Source organism: Esox lucius, chromosome 21 (genome assembly GCF_011004845.1).
Source record: "Esox lucius isolate fEsoLuc1 chromosome 21, fEsoLuc1.pri, whole genome shotgun sequence".
NCBI lineage: Eukaryota > Metazoa > Chordata > Actinopteri > Esociformes > Esocidae > Esox > Esox lucius.
In genome coordinates, this window is record NC_047589.1 from 28,666,516 (window position 1) to 28,691,262 (window position 24,747).

Sequence of the window (24,747 nt, forward strand, 5' to 3'; positions counted from 1 at the left end):
CATTTGGTCTTTATTTTATCAGTCTACTGTAATGTATTACACATCGCAGCATACTCACAAACTGAAAAAAAAAAGATTCCTTTAATATACCAGATTTCACAATGAGATTTTCAATGAACCATTGTGAAAAAAGTAACCTAGATATCAAGACAGAACACAGACATGTTAGTTAAAACAGTGCAGGAGAATTTCAAAGAGCTATTTGAGCAATGTGTGTATTTGTTTTTCCTAGCCTGACATAACAGCTTGTTAATGCTTGAATAATGTTGAATAAAACTTCACAAGTCACAAGTATTGTCATGTCAGCCACTATTGAATCCCACTAGTACTGTTTTTGTTGCATTCAACACCAATTTGAGCAAAAAGAGTTTGGACTTAGTTCAGTGCTTCCTGCTACTTCATATTTAGTGTGGTACCAGTGCTGTAAATGAAGGTGCTTGTGAAGCTTATTAATAGCAAGTCATTTATATAAATAAATTAGGAGTGGAACCGTTTGGCACTTCAATATTCTCAGAAAGGTTGTCAGACTTCAAGACCGTATACACTGATGTAGTGTCTCACACTGCTCACTAGGTGGCACTGTTGCAGCACACAAAACGCTGCAGAGTCGGCGGGCTACGCAGCGTGACCCCCGGGGAGGTCAGTGGGGTTAAAGGTCAGCTGTTCCTCCTGAAGGAACCTCCCAGTGAGTTACCGAGGATCACAACAGAGATTCTTTCTCATGGACTCGTGGTCTGATGAAGTGTATTCAGGAGCAGTGTTTTCCTCACTGACAGCATTAAACCACAGTTTTACTATAGCTTCAAGGAAATGAGATGACGTGTTTACACATACCTGAGGTACTTGTATTATTTACAGAAGTGTCTACCATTGGTTATGGAATAGTTAACCCAGGTTAATGGGGGGGAACTGCTGTCCTCGTAGCAGCAAATTCCCGCCTTCAAATAATTTATCGCAGACTAGATGGGGGTATGTACAGATGCTAAGAAACTTTGATTGAATGTGCAATACAAACCCCTTTTATTGGCCACTTCAAATGTTTCCAAACTTCTGACTCCCCGTGTCATCTAAACAATAGATCATGTTGTGCTTTAATTGGTGCCAGAAATAAAGGGATTTGCCAAGATGCTGATTCAGCTCAATGTGTGCTTACATTTCTTCGACCTTTGGATAAGATTCTGTGGTGGTGATAAGAGCATCACTTATTGACATTTTATGACTGTACAATAATTTCCAGATTACCTGTTATTTGAACAGGTGTCTCCATTCTGGGTGAGTTGTGTGTATAACCTACCCACAGTGGAAGATGTAGGATGTCTTTGGCATTAATGTGGTCTTATTGGTCATATGTTGTGGGTGGGGGAGGTGTCCTAGAGATTATTAAACCTTTATTTCAACAAGGAACACAGACTTTTACTGCTGGGCCCTGCATATACACAGTTTAGGATCAATGATTAAAAACATTGAACTGCCAAAAGAAAAGACACTCAAACACGTCAAAGTACATTGCTTTAAACACTGGTGTTATTCCATCAGGTTGGCCTCATGTTTCTATTAGATATTGACAAGTTCTGCACTGCCTCAGGTTTATTTAGTGAAATATTTCACTTTAGAAGCACAGTAATCAAATAAACCCAAACATACTCCCATTAGGCAGGTCATGTTGATCTGTCAACAGCTTAAAGGATGGCACTTGGGTTCTGCACAAATTGAGAAGCTTCTTCAGAGCATCATCAATCTCTGGTTCGTACTTTCCCATCTTCCGCATGTGTCCTGGCTACCACGTGTATTACTCAGTACCAAAACCACCATTGTTCATTTTCTTATTAACTCATTTTAAATACCCTATGTTTTATTCAAATCCATACAAAACAGATCTTGAAACATTTACCCTGGGAGGAACAGACAGCTTTTCTAGCTTGCCCCAGGTAGTAATAGCAGGTAGTCTGGAAATGACTGTACAGTCTAAAAAATGTCCATGTCAAAAATGTCCATAAACTTGATCCAAAGGTCAAATCAATAAATCACACTTAATGTAGTTAGTTCTGAATGGCCATGTGGGTCACCTCGGTTTCCTTGATGTCCTCAACTTCTCATACTGGAGACCGTAAAGAAAAGAGGAAATCTGGTGATCACACCATGTGAAAACAATCCTTTAAACAGCAGGGTTTATGCATGTGTCCTGGGTGTATCCATGGAAATAAAGTTTACACAAAGCTTAGTAATCAAGTGTTTATTTCATTTATAAGTACATTTGATAAATAGTGAATGTATAGTGAGCTTTAAGTCAATTTCTAAAAGGTGTAGAATAAAAAAAGTGCTTTAGTTGAAAAAATGTGCTTGTGAAAAAAAATCAACATCTTGTGTCTTTCCGGTTCATTCCTATGGGAGAAAGGTTTTTGAAAGACAATTGTGAATACAGCATCAAGTATTTTTCAGGCATTTCTATTCTTTATTTTACTGCAAAGTTTATTAAGACCGATAACTATGCTGAAAGAGCAGCAGATGGGATTCAATACAATGCTGAAGCGTAAATGTGGGCCAGAGGCATTTCTGAAATGTATTAACATAAATGTGGTACAGTCTTTTGTACCTTGTGCTTGTGAAACGTGTTGTGTCTGTGGATTCAAACTTCTTGGTCTGGGAATGTTCCGGTTGCTCAGGATGTTATCGGAGGCGGACGTGTCGGCTCTCCACAACCTTTCTGTAGGGAACGTTGCCAGCGGTTCAAACATACGGTTACCTGCCAGGTTAGATGACATATGGTTATGGTGCTTCCAAAAGTAGTTCACCACAGATTTCTGTTCCTATACAATTAATCACCAGGACTAAACATCTTAATATTAATGTGTGTTCAGTGAACTAGTTTCAGTTAGAGCTATGGTTAAATGTATGCACTAACGTAAAGGGAATATGGTGCAATTTCCGGACAAGCATGGGGGTGCTTTGATCTTGCCTTGTTGTAATTTCTTTTCCGTGAGGTAACGGCGGTCCAGGAGTCCATCCTGGTTCCGGCACTTGTCCTGAAGATGGACCGAGACTGCCACGCCAAGGTTCTCCTCATTTTGCTCACGGATCGAGTTGCTATGGGAATGGCGCCGCGACCGGCTTTGACCTTCCCACGTGGCGGTCATGGGTCCGTGACGAAGGTGGGGCACCTGGCAGGAACAGTTCTTCTCCCTCAATTTGGACTGCAGAGCCACAGGACACTTCTGAATAGATTAATTGAAGATAGACGGCAGGATCACACCAAATGTTTAAAAAATTACAAAATACTATATTCAGTATGTAGTTTCAGGTGGTGTACTATGGGGACCCATTTTTGGCTTAAGGGCACAACTGCTGGTTGACTTTTTTTAACTCTTAAATATAAACACTCACCAGCCACTTCATTAGGTACACCTTGGTAGTACAGGGTTGGACACCCGTTTTGCCTTCAGAACTGCCTTAATTCTTTGTGGCATTGTTTCAAGCACCTTGTTGAATCTATGTGCGTGAATGATCGTTATATGCTATAATGTCAATATGGACCAATCTAGTCTGTCTTTTTATGTTTAACATCCATTCCAATCTTGTTCTTGTTCTTTTTAACAGACTAGATTGTCATCTATATGGACTTATACACTTATGATGGATTTTACTGTGATTAAGAAAATCTGAGTGCTGCCAGCATAACATCCTGTTGCTTAAATAACGCTTATGAAGCCTTGTTTGTCCATCACAAGGTGAGTGTATATTGTGGCAAATAGTGCACTGCTTTACTTTTGACCATAAATCCTATCGTCCCGATCAAGTAGTTTACAATAAGTGAAAGCAGCTGTTAGGGTTTTCATCTGGGTACTGGCACAACATTCTACTCTGTTGTCCTTGTGTCTCATGCCAACAGAAAACATTGGCCAAATTTACACAGGGTACATGGGCCATCATGACGAGGCTGAACAGACTACCAACCAGAGAGCTTTGGAATTTCCTCAGTGTAGTACTTGCCTCAGAGTGGCTCTTCATAGAGGATTGAGACCTCGAGTCCAGGGGCCTCTTGAGGTCTTTGGAGCCCCTCAGTTTAGGCGCCCCTGGCCTTGCCCAAAAAGAACTGTTAGAGAAATGGGAATGTTATGATTGGAGCAAAAAGGCAAATGCCTCCCACAATACATACAATTTAGTTTAGTTTCCCTGTATCAGTTTCAGTATATAAAATAAAAAACACTCAGCAATTTATAACACCTAAATTTATTTGTACAAAGACAAGACGAGGTATTAGCTCAGCTTTTCCTTCAGTACCGTTTACATGTAACAATTACATTTTCAATTCCAGTACATCAACCGCATGATTTATTTGCTTAAATGACCCATAGAACCATAAATCATACCTGTTTTCAGATGTCTCGCCATCACTTGTCTCTTCGTTGTATCCCCCTGGAGCATCTGACCTGGAACGTTTCCTCATTACTTGTCTCCGGGGGAGGGATTTGCAGGCAGCACAAGTCTGGGCTAGGACAGACTCCTCCCAAGGTGGGATGAGAACCCCTTGCCGTTTAACTACGGGAACGTCCGACCCTGGACTGTCCGTCCTTTTCTTCGCTCTGCACTTTGTAGTCGTCAAACATCGGGCACAGATGCGGTTCCTTTTCTGGCCACCAGGGGTCAGTGTATTTTGATTGACCGTTCGGTTAGCGGAGCACTCGTGGTCAGAGTAACTTTTCCTGTCCACCTTCTGCCTCAGGCTGCATCCCTCTCCCTTTATCCCTAGTGCTGTTGTCAATGTGGCACAAGGATCTTTTGGCTCCTGTTGTAGGTTAGTGTTCACCTTGGGGCTCAGCGGCTTCAGTGGGCTGATTCGGAGGATTTGTGGCTGCTCTTCGACACTACGAGGCAGCTTGCTGTAGTAGTACACATTGCCCAAGTCGGCCAGCCAGCTGGCTGAGGGAAGGTACGTGGGCAACACCTCAAAGGTGTCCTGGTGATCCAGATCGCTCGCTGCACCCCTCTTACTGCTCTCTGGTGACGTGAGAGCGTCCATGTTAGGACTGTATATAGCAGACAGCGGCTCCTCCATCATGGGGATTACCTCCGCCGTGGGAACCACCTCGTTCATAGGGACCTCTGCTGTAAGTACTTCCTCCACCACAGGGCCCTGCACCGCCTTGGGAAACCCTTCCTCCGGAGTAAGGACCTCTTGCGCGCCAGGGACTTGCAGAGTGACAGGGACTTCCTGCACCACTGGGCCCTCCTCTGCCAGGGGGACCTCCACCACAGGGCTCAGCGTCTGCCTGTGGAGGGACATCAGGCCCTGACGGATCATTAACTCCGACGAGGGCACGTATGGTGCCAGAGACTCCGCTGACCAAAGGGACACCTCCATCTTCCTCAGCTCCTCAAGGTACTGCATGTTCATGCTCACTTCCTGTCCGTCGCTCCTCGCCAACTGAGGAGAATCGGTACCGTGCGTTTGGACAACCAGCCTGTGATCCATGTCAGGTCTAGAAGTTCCCGGCTGTCCCGGCGACATGTTCACGATGGCGGGAGATGTCTCTGCGGATGGTGACCTTCCTACTTGTAGGAGGTTCGGACAGGCTTGTCCACATTGCTCCTCTTGGACCTCGGCCAGACAAGGCCTCAACCCCTCCCCCTCCAGACTCCTGCCGTGGGCCTCCCGGTGGTTGGAGCTCTGTTCCAGAGGGTGGAGAGAGGACTGTGGGCGGAGCTTCACTTCCCCATCAGCTCCCGACATGCTGTGAGACACACATTGGGTGGTGGTGGTAGTGGTGGTGGTGGTGGTGGTGGCAGCGGCCGCCAGTTCTCCAGTCTCCTGGGACTGAGATTTACGGATCTTTAGGCCTGTCAGGGTGCTGCAGCACTCGATCCTCACCTCCTCCATCTAAGAAAGAGATAAGACGCCCATTTTCACAGATTCGCCTTGCAACAAAAACCAGCCAATATACAGAAACATTAGTGTAGGTGACTCTTTACAGCAGGTTATATAAGCAATTTAACTGTTCATATCACCTCCGCCTGGAATAAAAAGCTGCCCTTCTGGGAAGCAGTAGACCGGGCATTGACAGGGTTGGGGGTCGGTGAAACTACATCCTGGCAGCCAGCTGATTTGGAAATCACCTCCTCACCAGCAGCAACCGTGGATAGGGGCTGTGCACAGCTGCTAGACTTGCCAAACTCAGAGTTGGTTTGAACTCCACTTATAGGTGAAGACTCCGTTAATTTGGAGAGCTGTGAGTCTGAACACACTGCACCTGGCAGGGAATCAGTCTGTACCTGGGATAGGATAGGAAAACAACCATGTGCACTGTTGCCACAAACAGAAACACTCAACATAACAAGCAGTGCATTGCCTCATTCAGCCACATTGTGTGGATTACATCTGGGTTCTTCAGCGATGGTCCTAGAGGGACCCCAACACTCCTTAACTGCACCTGGTGTCCCCAGGCCTAAAATCAGTCGCCAATTAGAAGTTGAGGAAAACCAGAAGTGTCCAGGACCTCCAAAACCAGAGCGGAGGAGCTCTGTTCTACCTTTACCTCAGAGTTTATCATCTCTCTGGCATGAGTTGCGCTGTGTTGGTAGCGAAACCTGCGAGCGTGGTAGGCCATGGCCTGGGGGTGATGGCTGGCATGATAGTGAGGGTTGGTCATGCGCCTGTAGTCGGCCAGGTGAAGCTGGGAGTGGGCTAAAACGTAACCCGGGTGCTCTACGTAGGTACTGGGCTGGAAGGGGTTTGGCATCATCATGCCATAACCTCCTGATAAGCAGAAGCAAAAACAAAAGGCATCAAATTGTAGATAAGCGCTGACGTGTAACCAATTGTTACGTATTAATGGACTATGATAACCCTAAGCAGTGTCCTTGAAACTATGATCAGGGAATCATTCATGCGTAGAATGTTTCTCCTTTAAGTACTGAATGAGAACAAAAAAACAGACATTGCATCAGCTAGTCCCGGAACCAGGCCAAGGTACATACATAGAACATTTAGGGACCCTAACTGTTGGGGGACCATGCTGACTAGTCCAAGTCTCTGCATACCAGTGAGTGTAAGAACAATATAGTACACCAGTTGACTTTTCAAAATGTGGTGGCAACTACAGATCTATACAACCCAAAAACTAAAAAACACCCAGCAGTTACATGAGCTCCAGACTGCCCATTCGGACCTGCCCAGACCCCCTACAGTACATTAAACGCACACTGGATTGTGGGTGTAGTTGTGTAAATGCTGGGCATTCTCTAGGCCACATCCCCATTTGTTGTGACGACATTGGCACGATTTGCCCAAGGAAGTATTATCCAGAATTAAGGGTGCCTCTGCTGTGCCGGCCTGGGTCCATGCCTGCCAGACAATGAAGCGGAGCGCCCCCGTGATGCTCACCCAGCCCACCTGACACTGAAGCAGAGTTACCCTGTGACACTCACCCAGTCCGGGGTAGCCACAGTATGGGTTGTAGGGCACGGGCATCGGCCACGGGTAGGTCAGAGAAGGAGGGGGGTATAACTGGGAGGGCTGCACGTAGAAGAAGGGTCTGCTGTGCTGGATGTGGTGATGGGGCTGAGGGAAGGCACACAGATACAGACCGGTGAACGCAACATGTCATGTACCCCTTCAGGCAGAATTAACACAGGCAAGTTACAGCAACTCCATCCAGAAGGCTCGCTGCTCAAAACAGAGGTTCCCTGTAACAATATACCTTTCCACAAACAACCCGGTCCCTCTTTTTAATCCACCTCCCCCTAACAACACTGAAGAGAACATATTAGTTTAAATGTGGTGTTAATGTTTGACAGGCATGTGGTTTGATTGGCAGTCAACTGCTAGCATTGTAGCATTGTGGGAATTGGCCACTTGATTCACTTGCCAGAAACTCTTACTTGCTGCTGGTTTTGGTGATGGTGTGGGGGCTGGGGAAGGCTGCTCTGGTCCTCAGGGTGTGGAGCTCCATAAGATCCTGGATGACCAGGGTTTCTGGGCCCTTGACCCGGCTGAGGACCATGGGCTGGGGATGGATTGGGGCCACAAGGGCCCATGCCAAAGGCTTGATGCGCTGTCGACACGTTTCCTTCCATATCTGTAAATTGGAAAAACACATAGGATGAGATGAAGGTGAACAGTAACTTTTTATCTTAATTATTCATCAATCTGGGATTTTCTACAGGTGCGCATATAGTTTTGTTCATCTGCATGATCCAAAGCTTTTTTCTTTGGTGTTCAATCAGGAACAAGCACAGTATTCACACACTGAAAAAGTAAAAAACCTGATATGCTACAAATTAGGGGTGTGTAGAAGTTCTTACATACAAGAAAAATGTATATTACTACCAAGAAACCTGAATTGGCAAATGACAGCATTTAAATAGGGAATTGAATAGGGTGGGGCCATTGGACCAGGGCTGCATTCAGCAGGATGCAATGTTTTGGAATGTTCACATAGAAATATGCAATGTAGAATAAATATGCGTGACATGACCTGTAACTTCCAAAACAGTCCCTCTTGCTCTACACACTTACTTCGCATGTCCTCCATTGTAACCCCACTGATGAAACTCAAATGGTGACCTCCGGAAAGTTGCAAGGCGATCAATAAACAACACTTGGGTACACTGCAACTTCAATCATAAGATTTAGATGGCAATGTGATGAATGAAACAAGCAGGAATATCAAATTAACAAATCTCTTTTTGTCACTTAAGAAGAAATAACCCTTAAGAATTAACAATTCAATTTAGTTTTTTGTTTGTATGTGTCAAGTCTCAGATACAATACATGCACAGTTTATTCATTGTTGTGTGAACTTGTTCCATAAAAATAATAGTCTCAAAAATAACATTGTGACTTATGACATTCCACTTTGTCTAATGAAGACATTATTGACCATGATAAGAGAGTTCCTAATGAAGACGTTATTGACCAGGTAAAGGGAGTTCCTAATGAAGACGTTATTGACCAGGTAAAGGGAGTTCCTAATGAAGACGTTATTGACCAGGTAAAGGGAGTTCCTAATGAAGACGTTATTGACCAGGTAAAGGGAGTTCCTAATGAAGACGTTATTGACCAGGTAAAGGGAGTTCCTAATGAAGACGTTATTTACCAGGTAAAGGGAGTTCCTAATGAAGACGTTATTGACCATGTAAAGGGAGTTCCTAATGAAGACGTTATTGACCAGGTAAAGGGAGTTCCTAATGAAGACTTTATTGACCATGTTAAGGGAGTTCCTAATAAAGAAGTTATTAACCAGGTAAAGGGAGTTTCTAACTACCCATTGACCTTAACTAAACAATGAAATAAAAAGAAGATCGACTAACCCACCCACTCTGCACTTAAAAACATTTTGAAAAAACATCTTTAGCCTAAAAAACTAAAGAAATGCTCTTTCTATATTGGATGGCTGCCAGACGGACCTCAGGCAGTAGCTGTGGGCATTTCAATTGATGTCTAACAGTCTTCCTCATCTCGATCCCTTTTTTAACTAAGGCAAGTACTAATTGTCTGTTCCAGGATTGGCAGATCAGATTAAGGATCAGTCTGTGAGTGGGGCGGAGTCATAGCTGACGCTGTAAATTTTCCGTTTATACTCACATCCGTGTGTTTTTTAATATGTCTTCAGCAGGCTGTCACGCCCTCATGTCTCACCAATCTAGTCAGAAGTTCAAATCCACCAGGGACTCCAACCGCTACTGATTTACATTTCAGTAATCATTAGGATTTCAGAGTTTCCTCGACACTGTTTAAAGCCCTTCTATACTTGGACATCATAGCGTACCCTTTGATGGATGTTGCTGAGAAAGTACATATTCAGAAGAGGATGTGGTGGGTATTCTAGTTAATCATGACTCGGTTGTTTGTTGGACAAAGTAATCTCATCAGTAGGAAAATAAAAAAGCAGTGCATGTGTACAGATAAATCAATGTCTACAGTATATTGCTGCAATATATTCACAATGATCAAACGTTCAAACGATGTTTGTAGCTGTGTACATTACTGAACTAGAATGACTATTGATCTAGCCTACACCTTTCTGTTTCCTGGTGGGGGGGGCAGATTCCAGCCACTAGCTCTACCTGTTGTCAACTGACAGAATCATAACCATCCTTCGATTGTTTTGTCCTTTATTAAGTAGATCCGGGATCTTTGACCCCTCTTTGAATGTATAACCGTGCCAGAGATCCTCTTGCAGCATATTTACTTTTCTATTTATGGAAATGTTTATGACAGTTGGTCTCGAAACGTCAGCCATTTTTCCCAGAGCAAGCAGAACCACTGAGACAGGTAAGGAATCTATTTCATATTTTATGAAATGACAATCGTTTAAAAGCATTCATTGGTTCATCCTATATTGAGAATCAGGGGCATTTAAACGTTGGGATAATCCTTGTCAGACAGGAGAAAGCCATTTTTATACTATGAACATCTTAAAATGTAACATTTCCAATTCATACTTAAAAACTGTCTTTTCACACTTGCAAAAATGTCCATGTTGCCTCTATGCCAACAGATGCCCCTGTCCCAAAGAAGGATCTACATATAAAACTCTACAAAGGTGTTTAGTCTTTTTTTTTTATAATACCAATTTTTAGTTTTAACAGCACTCCTGAAAATTCCAGACTTTAGGCCAACTACATGAGATCTGTCTAAAATCCGGAATGAGCAGGGGCAGCAATAACCCAAGGACCCCTTTTTCCTGTCCACATTACATGTAGTACAGACAGACATTGTTAAGTTCTTCACTATTGAAAGATTTAAACAAAATATATCAACATTTCCTGGTGGGGGGGGCAGATTCCAGCCACTAGCTCTACCTGTTGTCAACTGACAGAATCATAACCATCCTTCGATTGTTTTGTCCTTTATTAAGTAGATCCAGGATCTTTGACCCCTCTTTGAATGTATAACCGTGCCAGAGTTCCTCTTGCAGCATATTTACTTTTCTATTTATGGATATGTTTATGACAGTTGGTCTGGAAACGTCAGCCATTTTTCCCAGAGCAAGCAGAACCAATGAGACAGGTAAGGAATCTATTTCATATTTTATGAAATGACAATCATTTAAAAGCATTAATTGGTTCATCCTATATTGAGAATCAGGGGCATTTAAAATTTGGATAATCCTTGTCAGACAGGAGAAAGCCATTTTTATACTATGAACATCTTAAAATGTAACATTTCCAATTCATACTTAAAAACTGTCTTTTCACACTTGCAAACATTTCCATGTTGCCTCTATGCCAACATATGCCCCTGTCCCAAAGAAGGACATTTTAAACATTTTAAACTTTTATAGTACCAATTTTTTTTTTAACAGCACTCCTGAAAATTCCAGACATTAGGCCAACTACATGAGATCTGTCTAAAATCCGGAATGAGCAGGGGCAGCTATAACCCAAGGACCCCTTTTTCCTGTCCTCATTAAATGTAGTACAGCCAGACATTGTTAAATTCTTCGCTATTGAAAGATTTAAACAAAAGATATCAAAATTCCCATAGTCACAACCATACAATGTAAAGTTAATCTCATCTCTCATCTCATCTTCATCCGCTTATCCGGTATCGGGTCGCATGGGGCAGCAGCTCCAGCAGGGGACCCCAAACTTCCCTTTCCCGAGCCACATTTGCCAGCTCTGATTGGGGGATCCCGAGGCGTTCCCAGGCCAGTGTCGAAATATAATCTCTCCACCTAGTCCTGGGCCTACCCCGAGGTCTCCTCCCAGCTGGATGTGCCTGGAACACGTCCCTAGGGAGACGTCCTGGGGGCATCCTTACCTGATGCCCGAACCACCTCAACTGGCTCCTTTCGACGTAAAGGAGCAGAGGCTCTACTCCGATTTCCTCACGGACGGCTGAGCTTCTCACCCTACCCCTAAGGGAGAAGCCAGCCACCCTTCTGAGAAAACCCATTTCAGCCGCTTGTACTCGCGATCTTGTTCTTTCGGTCATGACCCAGCCTTCATGACCATAGGTGTGGGTAGGAAGGAAAATTGACCGGTATATCGAGAGCTTTGCTTTCCGGCTCAGCTCTCTTTTCGTCACAACGGTGCGGTAAAGCGAATGCAATACCGCCCCTGCTGCTCCGATTCTTCGGCCAATCTCCCGCTCCATTGTCCCCTCACTCGCGAACAAGACCCCGAGATACTTGAACTCCTTTACTTGGGGTAATGCCTCATTCCCTACCCGGAGTTGGCACTCCATCGGTTTCCTGCTGAGAACCATGGCCTCAGATTTAGAGGTGCTAATCCTCATCCCAACCGCTTCGCACTCGACTGCGAACCGGTCCAGTGAGTGCTGAAGGTCACAGACCGTTGATGCCATCAGGACCACATCATCCGTAAAAAGCAGTGATGAGATCCCCAGCCCACCGAACTGCAACCCCTCCCCACCCCGACTACGCCTCGATATCCTGTCCATAAAAGTTACAAACAGGATTGGTGACAAAGCGCAGCCCTGGCAGAGGCCAACCCCCACCTGGAACGAGTCCGACTTACTACCGAGAACCTGAACACAGCTCTCACTTTGGACGTACATGGATTGGATAGCCCTCAGAAGGGACCTCCTGACCCCATGCTCCCGCAGCACCTCCCACAGTATCTCCTGGGGGACCCGGTCATACGCCTTCTCCAGATCCACAAAACACATGTAGACATGATGGCCATATTCCCAGGCCCCCTCCAGGATCCTTGCAAGAGTAAAGAGCTGGTCGGTTGTTCCGCGACCAGGACGGAATCCGCATTGTTCCTCTTCAATCTGAGGTTCGACTATCTGCCAAACCTCCTTTCCAGTACCTTTGAGTAGACTTTCCCAGGGAGGCTGAGAAGTGTGATACCCCTGTAATTGGCACATACCCTCTGGTCCCCCTTTTTGAACAGGGGAACCACCACCCTGGTCCGCCACTCATTAGGCACTTTCCCCGACTCCCACGCAATGTTGAAGAGGCGTGTCATCCAAGATATCCCCTCCACACCCAAAGCTTTCAAGATTTCTGGACGGATCTTGTCAATCCCCGGAGCTTTGCCACTGTGGAGTTGTTTGACTACCTCAGTGACTTCTGCCATGCAGATTGACGATGCTTCCCCATCAGCCTCCAGCTCTGCCTCCACTATAGAGGGCGTGTTAGTGGGATTTAGGAGTTCCTCAAAGTGTTCCTTCCATTGCCCAATTACCTCCTCAGTTGGGGTCAACAGTGTCCCATCCTTACTGTACACAGCTTGGATAGTTCCCGTTTCCCCTCCGGAGGTGGTGAGGTTGGTGCCGACCAAAAGTCCTTCTCCATGGCTTCCCCAAACTCCTCCCACACCCGCTGTTTTGCCTCTTTCACAGCAGAGGTCGCAGCCCTTCGGGTCTGTCGGTACACTGCAACCGTCTCCGGAGTCCTCCGGGATAACATATCCCGGAAGGCCTCCTTCTTCAGTCAGACGGCTTCCCTGACCTCCGGTGTCCACCAGGGTGTTCAAGGGTTACCGGCCCTTGATGCACCTAAGACCTTTAGACCACAGCTCCCCGCTGCAGCTTCAGCAACGGAGGCTTTGAACATCGACCACTCCGGTTCAATGCCCCAACCTCCACAGGGATGCCAGAAAAGCTCAGCTGGAGGTGTGAGTTGAAGATCTTTCAGACTGGGGGCCTCCACCAGACGCTCCCAGTTCTGGACAGACCGTTTTCCCGGTCTATCCAGAGTCTTCCCCCACCCCCTGACCCAAGTCATCACCAGATAGTGATCGGTTGACAGCTCCGCCCCTCTCTTTACCCGAGTGTCCAAAACATGCGGTCTCAGATCCGATGACACGATCACAAAATCAATCATCGACCTTCGGCCTAGGGTGCTCTGGTACCACGTACACTTATGAGCATCCTTACGTTCGAACATGGTGTTCGTTATAGATAGTCCATGATTAGCACAGAACTCTAACAACAAACGACCACTCAAGTTTAAATCAGGGAGGCTGTTCCTCCCTATCACGCCTCTCCAGGTGTCTCCATCATTGCCCGTGTGTGCGTTGAAGTCCCCCAGCAGAATTATGGAGTCCCCTACTGGAGCCCCATACATTCAGGGTCTCCAAGAAGGCCATATACTCCAAACTGCTGTTCGGGGCATATGCACAAACAACAGTCAGAGATTCCCCCCCCACAACCCGTAGGCGTAGGGAGGCGACCCTCTCATCCACTAGGGTAAACTCCGACATAGCGGCACTCAGCCGGGGGCTTGTGAGTATCCCAACCCCCGCCCGGCGCCTCACACCCTGGGCAACTCCAGAGAAGAATAAAGTCCATCCCCTATCCAGGAGTACGGTTCCAGAACCGAGACTGTGAATGGATGTAAGCCCCACCAGATCTAACTGATAGCGCTCCACCTCCCTCACAAGTTCCGGCTCCTTCCCCCACAGAAAGGTGACGTTCCATGTCCCCAGAGCCAGCCCCTGCCACCCAGGTCTGGTCCGTCGAGGCCCCTGGCCTTCACTGCCACCCATATGGCAGCGCACCCGAACCCAGCGGTTCCTCCCATGAGTGGTGGGCCCATAGGATGGAGAGGGGGGTGCCACGTTAGTTTTTTGGGCCACCGTGGCAAACCCGGCCACCAGGCGCTCGACGGTGCGAGTTCATTTCCCTGACAAATAAAGATATGATATGTATTAACTTTCAATGTTTTTTTTTTATTGTGTTTTGTGTTCTGCATGGACCAGCTTTGAATGCGGTTATTTTGGTCAACCTTGGCAAATTTGCTACATGTTGCTGTGGTTGGTTGGATGAGGTATGTTGACCGTAAATTTCTAAAGGTGCAATTCTCTCTCCTCTTACAACCTTTTCCCTCCTTCTCTCCCTCTTTCCACAGTTCCAGTGATTCAAAGATGAGAAAACTATTCCTGGGATTGGTGGCAATCACTGTAACTGTCAGCGCAGTCCTGCAGATGTTTTATGTGATAACCAGATACAGGCATGCCAACGTACTCACACACACACACACTCATTTTACTAGTCACAATAATGTGCCACTTAAAATTATGAATTTATTTAAATATTTATATATTTAATTTTTAACATATCCATATATTTGGACGCATGTTGACTAATTAGAAGAAAAAATATGCGGTTAGGAGTGATAATTGGACGCAGTATGTGGTAATTAATCACGTATTGATTATTTGTGACATCTGATGCTCCTGCTATGGCGTAAGATATGTCTCAATATTGTTTGTACAGGTATAGCCTACAATACCTGCGCAAATTTCAAATAGGATATTTATTACCAGATTGACAATTTCTGTGAACAGAACAAAATACATATTCAAATCCCAAAAATAACCAAGATTTACAAATACATTAAACATTTGTAAATCTTGTTCGGCACGTACAAATTTAAATTGTACGCGAACGGATTGCATTTTCAATCAATCAATCAAATGTATTTATAAAGCCCTTTTTACAACAGCAGTTGTCACAAAGTGCTTTTACAGAGACACACGGCCTTAAACCCCAAGGAGCAAACAACAGTAGTGTTGAATTTCAGTGGCTAGGAAAAACTCCCTAAGAAGGACGAATTGTAGAAAGAAACCTTTAGAGGACCCAGGTTCAGAGGGGTGACCAGTCCTCTTCTGGCTGTGCCGGATGACACACATTTTACACACAAATACATGAAAAACATTTGTGGATCTCAATTCTGCACGTACAAATCTATCTTCTGCGTTTACGGATTGGCTTTTACACACAAATAGTTTGGAGACAAACTCCCAGTCCGAGGGAAATCAGCTCGTATCACTTGGGTAATTCGGAGAGCAGATTAGAAGAGAAAATACACTTTAGTCTATTATTTTGTCAATACACTTTAGTTTATTATTTTACCGAAGATTCAGCTTCTTATGTAAATCATCAAATGTGTTACACTAAATTATTCGCATAACAAAATACAAATGATGTCCTTGACTATTCAACAAATTAATTGTTATAAAAAAAAAGTACAAACGATATCCTCAACAATTCATCCAACATATTAGGCTGCACGTTACTCCTTTTCATTAGGAGACAACATGTCAAACATCCCATCGTCTCTCCATGAATTTTCATTTATTATTCTAACGAAGAATCAGCTTCATATGTTGGGGAGAGCTGGACACAAACTAACACAGTTTGGTTTGGGCTAAATAATTATGAAAATATTTGAGTTTGATTGATCATATTTTTATACAAGCAACACATACATCTCTGCAACCAATGAACACTTCAAGTTTGTTTCTCTGACCTACCGTTCTTGTACAATTGCACCAAAAGTCACGGAAGTGAGAAGTTTCAATTAACCCCACCAATAGAGTAAGTTTTAACAGAAAGGGAGTTATTTGTAAAGCTTGCTATAAAAGTCTGTTTGAATACAATTGATTCAACAATTCTGTTTACATTTATCTTTATATACTACAGGTGAACTGTTTATGGATTTATCTGATAGATATCCACATATATTTAACCCTCATTCAATCCATCATGACACATGACAGATATAAAAATATTCACAAATAACTATCCATGTTCCATCCATGTTTTTCCATCTAAATATCGGACGGATAGTCTCGATTGATATTCAAATTGATGGACCAAATGGGTAGATGGATATATCCACATCAAAATATAAATATTGGCAAAAGATTGTGTGTCAAACATTAACTTTATTTTCCATATGGGCTAAAATATATATTTTCCATATGGGCTAAAACATTTAAATATTGCTATGTATAAACAAAATTGTAATTATTTACTAAAAACACATTACAATGTGTAAACTGATTTATTTAAGAAACTCATTAAGAAACACACATTATTAAATTCATTAAAAGCTCATTGGGCAACTCTTTGTAAACAGATTTGCTCATTTACTTAAAATATTGAAAACATTGTAGGCCTACTCTGCTAAGTATAAACTAATCTGTTCATTCATTTAAAAAAAAACGTAATACTTTAAAGAAACATATTAGTTTGTGTAAACCCGTTTGTTCATTCAATTCATTCACACATTCAGCCATTCACACAGTTTCACTGTTTGTCACACTCATGACAAACATAATACTGATATCCCTTAGTGCACAATTCATGTGCCCAACCCTCACAGAAAACACACTTAACCAATTTATCCCCAGCGACAGAAGTGGCAAACTGTTCGCCACAGACAAGGCAATCCACAGAGGGCTCTTCTGTTTGTTTTTTCTTTGAACTAAATATCTTTCTTTTGACCTTGATTGCAGTTCTTTTGGTCTTCTCTTCCTCAATTGTCTGTTTAACTGGAGTGTCTGTGAAGATGGCGAAAACCCTTTTAAATTAATAGAGAATAACAGTTTTTATTTCATTTTGTTGTACGCTAATGGCGGGGTTAGACTTTTTCAAAATGGTACTACGTGTTAGGCAAAATGACTGTTTTTAAAATAATAAAATATTAGATTCAGTGACTTACACACAAAGTTCAGTAACCGAAAAAATAAGTATTATAAAGAATTTTACTTACATGCCATGAAAACCTTCTTTGCTGTGGATCTTGACAAAAGTTAACTCAATCGCTCTGAAAACTGGCGGGAGACCGTCTGCGAGCTCTGTAGTGAACTGACTGGAAACACAACCTGTTCAACCCTGTGCAACAACATAAAAGGTCAGTATTACATTCAACCCCGCGCTCCCCTAACTCATCAAATGTAATACACTGAATAATTATTCATGAAATGTATCCAGTGCAAACGTTTTGTTTTGTCGGACTCGCTCGCATAAAGCTGTGCGCTGACGGGGAGCCTGAAGGATAAAGACAGAAACAAAATTCAAATGGTTTAATCTGTGGTTGATTTTAGTGTGACATTCTTTTTATTTTTTTAATTCTATAGCCTGAGTTGAAATAATCTACTTTGTATGCTACTCTAATGATAAGACTTTCAGTACAAACAGTATTGTATTCTTCAAATTCATAAGACATATAATACAAACACACTATGTAATTAATTCTTTTTTAGACATATATAGTTTACTATATACAGTGGGGCAAAAAAAGTATTTTGTCAGCCACCAATTGTGCAAGTTCTCCCACTTAAAAAGATGAGAGAGGCCTGTAATTTTCATCATAGGTACACATCAACTATGAGAGACAAAATGAGAGAGAAAAAATCGAGAAAATCACATTGTAGGATTTTTTATGAATTTATTGGTAAATTCCTTGGTAAAATAAGTATTTGGTCACCTACAAACAAGCAACATTTCTGGCTCTCACAGACCTGTAACTTCTTCTTTAAGAGGCTCCTCTGTCCTCCACTCGTTACCTGTATTAATGGCACCTGTTTTAACTTGTTATCATTATAAAAGACACTTGTCCTCAACCTCAAACAGTCACACACCAAACTCCACTATGGCCAAGACCAAAAAGCTGTCACAGGACACCAGAAACAAAATTGTAGACCTGCACCAGGCTGAGAAGACTGAATCTGCAATAGGTAAGCAGCTTGGTGTGAAGAAATCAACTGTGGGAGCAATTATAAGAAAATGGAAGACATACAAGATCACTGATAATCTCCCTCGATCCGGGGCTCCACACAAGATCTCACCCCGTGGGGTCAAAATGATCACAAGAACGGTGAGCAAAAATCCCAGAACCACACAGGGGGACCTAGTGAATGACCTGCAGAGAGCTGGGACCAAAGTAACGAAGGCTACCATCAGTAACTCACTACGCCGCCAGGGACTAAAATCCTGCAGTGCCAGATGTGTCCCCCTGCTTAAGCCAGTACATGTCCAGGCCCATCTGAGGTTTGCTAGAGAGCATTTGGATGGTCCAGAAGAGGATTGGGAGAATGTCATATGGTCAGATGAAACCAAAATATAACTTTTTGGTAAAAACGCAACTCGTTGTGTTTGGAGGAGAAAGAATTCTGAGTTGCATCCAAAGAACACCATAACTACTGTGAAGCATGGGGGTGGAAACATCATGCTTTGGGGCTGTTTTTCTGCGAAGGGACCAGGACGACTGGTCCTGTAAAGGAAAGAATGAATGAATGTATCGTGAGATTTTGAGTGAAAACCTCCTTCCATCAGCAAGGGCATTGAAGATGAAACGTGGCTGAGTCTTTCAGCATGACAATGATCCCAAACATACTGCCCGGGCAACGAAGGAGTGGCTTCGTAAGAAGCATTTCAAGGTCCTGGAGTGGCGTAGCCAGTCACCAGATCTCAACCCCATAGAAAATCTTTGGAGGGAGTTGAAAGTCTGTGTTGCCCAGCGACAGCCCCAAAACATCACTGCTCTAGAGGAGATCTGCATGGAGGAATGGGCCAAAATACCAGCAAGAGTGTGTGAAAACCTTGTGAAGACTTACAGAAAACGTTTGACCTCTGTCATTGCCATCAAAGGGTATATAACAAAGGATTGAGATTAACTTTTGTTATTGACCAAATACTTTTTTTCCACCATAATTTACCAATAAATTCATAAAAAATCCTACAATGTGATTTTCTGGATTTTGTTTTCTAATTTTTTTCTCTCATAGTTGAAGTGGCCTCTCTCATCTTTTTAAGTGGGAGAACTTGCACAATTGGTGGCTGACTAAATACTTTTTCCCCCCACTGTAGTTTGATAATGACCCAGTAGATGATGTAGTGCCTGTCTGTTGATTCTGCGGAGGAGAATGTGTAGGCTAATAGGGACGATTTGTGACAAATGGCTCTGGTGGATACTGGGGGTCTGAAAGGCCCAGCGGTTGAAATGTTACAGACCTGTAAACACACAACAAGTGCATTTTAATCTCTATTTCACTGAGTGGAGGACACCAAATTGCCTAGCGGTTAATAGAATACTTATTTTTCCTACTCTGAAAGGAAGGAAACTGTCATCTGCTATCTGAAAATACCAGAGTGATTTGAGTGGATTTTCTCAAAACTATTTGTGTGACCAAGTTTTTATTTCGTTTTATTAATTTCTATCCCAATTAGGCTACATATTCGTAGTATTACTCCAATACATTCAAATGTAGCTTCATACTGCATATACATACATATATATGCAAATGTCTACATATATATATATATACATCTACACATCTACTTCACATACAGTACATAAACACAGATTTATATATAATATACCAATATTTCTTCAGTTAATGAAGTACCCTCCCAAGCACTCACCAATATACACGTACACAAACACATACATACACAGATACACACCAATACATACATATGTACACATACACAGATTACTGACCTGTATGAATGTTAAAAAATTGCTATATCAAGCAAGCAAGTTTATTTATATAGCACAATTCATACACAGAAGCAATTCAAAAGCATTAAATACATATTGCTGAAACAAGCGCCTGCCTCCAGAATTTAGTCGCTCTGTCTAGAATATTCTGGGCACTGACACAAATTAACAAAAGTTATTTTTACTGAATGCCTCAAAAGTATCAGTCAGCGAAGAATCAAACCCCCACAGCTTGAGCTCAGTATCTCCGTGTGATACCTTCTGTCCTTCATTGTGAAGCGTTTTGTTGGGAGATCTGAACCACGGTTGTATGGTCCTATGCCAAAAAACTGTGAGAAACCTCAGTGTTACCCTCAACCCTGACCTCTCCTTTGATGAACATATAAAATATCTCAACAGCTGCTTTTTTCCATATTCGGAACATTGCAAAAAATCTGAAACGTTTTATCAAAAACTGATGAAGAAAAAATCCACGCTTTTGTCACTTCTAGATTAGATAACTGCAATGTTCTTCTCTCCGGTTACCCTGATGAATCAATAAATAAAATTTGGGGCTGGAGCCACTGGCTTGTTGTTGTCTCTCCGTTGCGCCCATTGAGCTATTGGGGTGAACTCTGCAGGGTGGTTGCGGTTGGTTGGTGTCCCTTTGGTTGATGCTTGGCAATGTGGGTGGATTGACTTGCTGCCTGTTGGGCCCTGTCTGGGGCCTCCCTCGGATAGGGCCACAGTGTCACTGCACCCCCCTGTCTCAGCCCCAAGGTCTTACGCTGCTATATTAATGTACCAGGGGAGTAGGGTCAGTTTTCTTTCTCTACTGTAAATCCCTTGTGAACCTAAGGAATGCATTCTCAAAATGTTCCTGGACACAACCCACATGCATTTATTAATTATTACAACTTGTTCTCTTAAAATGTTCATCCGGCACAGCCAGAAGTGGACTGCCTGGTTTCTCTCTAGGTTTCTTCCTAGATTTTGGCCCCTTCTAAGGGAGTTTCTCCTAACCACTGTGCTTCAACACATTCTTGCTACTTGGGTTTTCAGGCTTGCTCCTTGGGTTTTCAGGCTTGCTCCATGGGGTTTAAGGCTGGGTGTTTTGTGAAAGTGCTTTGTGACAGCTGCTGATGTAAAAAGGGCTTTATAAATGAATTTGATTGATTGAGTGAAAAAGAGTGGAGGAACCAGACAGGATGATTTTTTTTATCAAGTGGAAATGCAGGAACTCCCATTTACAGGTTGTGGACTTGATCTGTAAAGCACATTCCCCATGTAGGTTTCCTCCCAATTGACCGACTGAATGGGAACTTGCTATTGCTAATAAAAACAGTTAATAGATTACCTAAATATATGGCAATTTTCAAATAAATAATCTCTCTCTCACTCTCTCTCCTCTTAGCACGATGAAACCAAACCGCGCCTTTCCCATCAGCCGCCCATCTAATTACAGTCACAGGTCTTCCTCTCTCAGGCCAAAACACACCAACGTGGCCTTCCTGAAGACACACAAGACCGCCAGCAGCACTATGCAGAATCTGCTGCACCGCTTCGCGGAACGTAACAACCTGACGGTGGCGCTGCCCAACGAAGCCTGTGATTTTTACCAGTTCTGCTACCCTCGCAACTTCAGCACACACTTCGTACATGAGCACACGTTGGAGCCAAACATGATCACCAGCCACATGCGCTTCAATCTCGCCGAGTTGCGACGGCTCATGCCCAACAATACCAAATATGTCACTATATTACGGGAGCCAGGATCCATGTTTGAGTCCCTGTTTAGTTATTATTACGAGATCTGTCCGAGTTTTAAACGGGTGCCCAACGGATCACTTGAAGCATTTTTTGACAATCCTTGGAGGTACTATCGACCCGACGAGGACGAGTCGATGTACGCCCGAAACACACTAACCTTCGACTTGGGCGGGGATAAGGATCGCCTGGAGGTGGACTTGGATGAGTATGCGCAGGCTTTCGTAGCGGAAATTGAGCACATCTTCTCTTTGGTGATGATCACGGAGCACTTTGATGAGTCGCTCGTCCTTTTTCGTCACCTACTCTCCTGGGATGTTGAGGATATTCTCTACGTCAAGCTTAACATGCGGACACCTAGCTCCAAGCAGGGACTCTCTCCGGGCGTTCATGCCAAGGTCCGTGCATGGAATTCCCTGGATGCCCGTCTCTACGACCACTTCAACGCCTCATTGTGGCGCCAGCTAGCTGTCCTGGGCCCGGAACTTGTGGCGCGTGAGGTGAATCTTCTCCACAGGGCCCAGGAGAGGCTTGTGAAGGACTGCTTTGGCGATCAGCTTCTACAGCTTCGTTTGGCTGCCCAGATCAAGAACAACAAGACACGACCTTGGGTACCCGATAATGAGGTGGGCATCCTAGGCTATGAGTTGCCAACCAACACCAGCCTGCCTCACAACCTCTGTCTAAAACTCATTATGCCCGAGCATCAGTATTCAGACGATCTACTGCTGATGGCTTCTCATAGGAAGAGACACTCCACGCCATCAACAGTTACAAAGTAATAATAGTAGTAACAATATGTACACCATTATCTTTTAACAAACACCTTTTCTCTACTATCACTGACTACATGCTAATCTGGAAAATGAATCTGAAGATTAATGAAACCAGGCTGGTACCAGGTGTTTCAATGTCAGAATACATTTCCTCTGGTGATACTCACAAGAGTAGGAGCTCTACCTTCCGGTGTGCTGATAACCAACCCCATACCGGAATCTTACCTCCCTTCTTGTGAATGTGCACACGCTCTATTCTCCATTGCTGCAACTTGCTTGCTTATGGAGATGTTTGCCCTTTACTCCATTGTAAATTTAGCCTACCTTTCACTGCTCTTATTACAAACCTGTTTCCAAAAAAGTTGGGAAGCTGCATAAAATGCAAATAAAAACAGGAAGCAATGATGTGCAAATTAATTGAAAATTGTACAAAGACAACATATCAAATGTTGAAACTGAGAAATGTTATTGTTTTTATAAAAATACATGCCAGTTTTGAATTTGATGCCAGCCACACATTTAAAAAAAGTTGGAACATGGGCGTGTTTATTCCTGTATTGCATCTCCTCTTCAATTAACAACATTTTGTAAGCATTTAGGAACTGAGGAGACCAATTGCTGTAGTTTTGAAAGTGAAATGTTGTCCCATTTTTGCTTGAAATAGAACTGCAGCTGCTCAAAAGTTCGGGATCTCCTTTGCTGTATTTGTCATTTCATAATTAACCGAATGTTTTCAATAGGGGACAGGTCCGGAATGCAAGCAGGCAAATTTAGCACCTGGACTCTTTTACTACAGGGCCATGCTGTTGTGAGACATGCAGAATGTAGTTTGGGATTGTCCTGCTGAAATGAGGCCTACCCTGTAAAAGATGTCGTCTGGATGGCAGCATATTTTGCTACAAAACCTGCATATATTGTTCAGCATTAATGGTGCCTTCACAGATGTGCAAGTCACCCATGCCACATGCACTAATGCACCCCCATACCATCACGAATGCTGGGTTTTGAACTGTGAACTGTGCAACAAGCTGGATGGTCCCTCTCCTCTTTAGCCCAGAGGACATGGTGTCCATGATTCCCCAAAATAATCATCAGACCACAGGAAAGTTCTCCACTTCGTCTCAGTCAATCTTAAATGAGCTTGGTCCCAGAGAAGGCGCTGGCGTTTCTGGATCTTGTATATACAGTTGAGCTCAAATGATTGCATACCCTTGGAGAATTGGTAATATATGTACCATTTCTAAAGAAAACATGAGTGAGCAGACAAAATACATGTCTTTTAGTTCTTAATGGGATTCACATTGAATTGTAGGTCATAACAGGATGGTACAATTATAAAACAAAACATGGCAACAAAGAAAAAAGTGGACTTACCCCTGTTCAAAAGTCTGCATACCCTTAGTTCTTAATACTGTGTATTGCTCCCTTTAGCATCAATGACAGTGTGCAGTCTTTTGTAGTAGTTGTCTATGAGGCCCCGAAATCTTGCAGGTGGTACGGCTGCCCATTAGTTTTGGCAAAATGCCTGCTGGTCATACTCCAGAGTCTTTTAATGATATTGTGTACCGTAGATGACGAGATTCACAATTTGACATTGTGATACGCTGTTCTTGAACTGTTGCACTATTTGCCCACGCAGTCTTTCACAGAGTGGTGAACCACTCCCCCTCCTCACTTCTGACAGGCCCATCCTCTCCGGAATGATCTTTTAATAAGTAACAGCCATTTAACTGACTGGTTGCAAATTGACAATAGTTTTGTGATATTTCACCAGTTAAATTTATTTTAGCATTACACAATGTTTCCCAGCTTTTTTTAATGTGTTGCTGGCATCAAATTCAAAGTGAGCATGTGTTTTTCAAGAGACAATAACATATCTCAGTTTCAAAATTTGAAATGTTGTGTTGGTACTATTTTCTATTGAATGGAGAGAAAAAATGATTTGCACATCATTGCATTAATTCTGTTTTTCTTTACATTTTACACAGCCTCCCAACTTTTTCGGAAATGGGGTTGTA

The 24,747-nt window shown here is 43.3% G+C and overlaps 2 protein-coding genes across 7 annotated transcripts; one reads left to right on the forward strand and one right to left on the reverse strand.

Annotated features, from left to right (window-relative positions):
- Nucleotides 1-2,287: 2,287 nt before the first annotated feature.
- On the reverse strand, nt 2,288-8,344 carry LOC105030058. Of its 4 annotated transcripts, none has more exons than XM_013139764.4 (10): nt 8,299-8,344; nt 7,876-8,072; nt 7,423-7,555; nt 6,531-6,751; nt 6,004-6,267; nt 4,368-5,875; nt 3,988-4,090; nt 2,957-3,212; nt 2,594-2,743; nt 2,288-2,382 (listed from the first exon to the last, which is right to left on the reverse strand). In XM_013139764.4, exons 2-10 carry the CDS (start codon nt 8,068-8,070, stop codon nt 2,354-2,356), a joined length of 2,859 nt encoding a protein of 952 aa, XP_012995218.2. In that variant the 5' UTR covers nt 8,071-8,072; nt 8,299-8,344; the 3' UTR covers nt 2,288-2,353. The 4 variants fall into 4 exon arrangements, with proteins under 4 accessions (XP_012995218.2, XP_010902012.2, XP_019897518.2 ...); XM_010903710.4 differs by having other exon boundaries at nt 2,594-2,704; nt 8,303-8,328; XM_020041959.3 differs by having other exon boundaries at nt 8,303-8,328.
- A 1,278-nt stretch (nt 8,345-9,622) lies between these two features.
- LOC105030057 (galactose-3-O-sulfotransferase 3-like) lies at nt 9,623-23,124 on the forward strand. Of its 3 annotated transcripts, XM_034289246.1 has the most exons (7): nt 9,623-9,811; nt 10,217-10,270; nt 10,497-10,541; nt 10,955-11,008; nt 14,823-14,924; nt 21,601-22,328; nt 22,860-23,124. In XM_034289246.1, exons 5-7 carry the CDS (start codon nt 14,839-14,841, stop codon nt 23,105-23,107), a joined length of 1,062 nt encoding a protein of 353 aa, XP_034145137.1. In that variant the 5' UTR covers nt 9,623-9,811; nt 10,217-10,270; nt 10,497-10,541; nt 10,955-11,008; nt 14,823-14,838; the 3' UTR covers nt 23,108-23,124. The 3 variants fall into 3 exon arrangements, with proteins under 3 accessions (XP_034145137.1, XP_028971970.2, XP_010902009.3); XM_029116137.2 differs by having other exon boundaries at nt 21,601-23,124; XM_010903707.5 differs by lacking the exons at nt 9,623-9,811; nt 10,217-10,270; nt 10,497-10,541; nt 10,955-11,008; nt 14,823-14,924 and adding an exon at nt 16,792-17,615 and having other exon boundaries at nt 21,601-23,124.
- The last annotated feature ends 1,623 nt before the right edge of the window (nt 23,125-24,747 follow it).

Excerpts from the sequence above, each read along its gene's own strand:
- LOC105030058 (XM_013139764.4), bottom strand. The coding sequence starts at position 8,070 with ATGGAAGGAAACGTGTCGACAGCGCATCAAGCCTTTGGCATGGGCCCT. Across the intron at positions 4,091-4,367 it reads GGCGAGACATCTGAAAACAG|TTCTTTTTGGGCAAGGCCAG; the intron begins GTATGATTTATG and ends TTTCTCTAACAG. Across the intron at positions 2,744-2,956 it reads GGAAAAGAAATTACAACAAG|GTAACCGTATGTTTGAACCG; the intron begins GCAAGATCAAAG and ends CTAACCTGGCAG.
- LOC105030057 (XM_029116137.2), top strand. The coding sequence starts at position 14,839 with ATGAGAAAACTATTCCTGGGATTGGTGGCAATCACTGTAACTGTCAGC. Across the intron at positions 14,925-21,600 it reads TATGTGATAACCAGATACAG|CACGATGAAACCAAACCGCG; the intron begins GCATGCCAACGT and ends CTCTCCTCTTAG.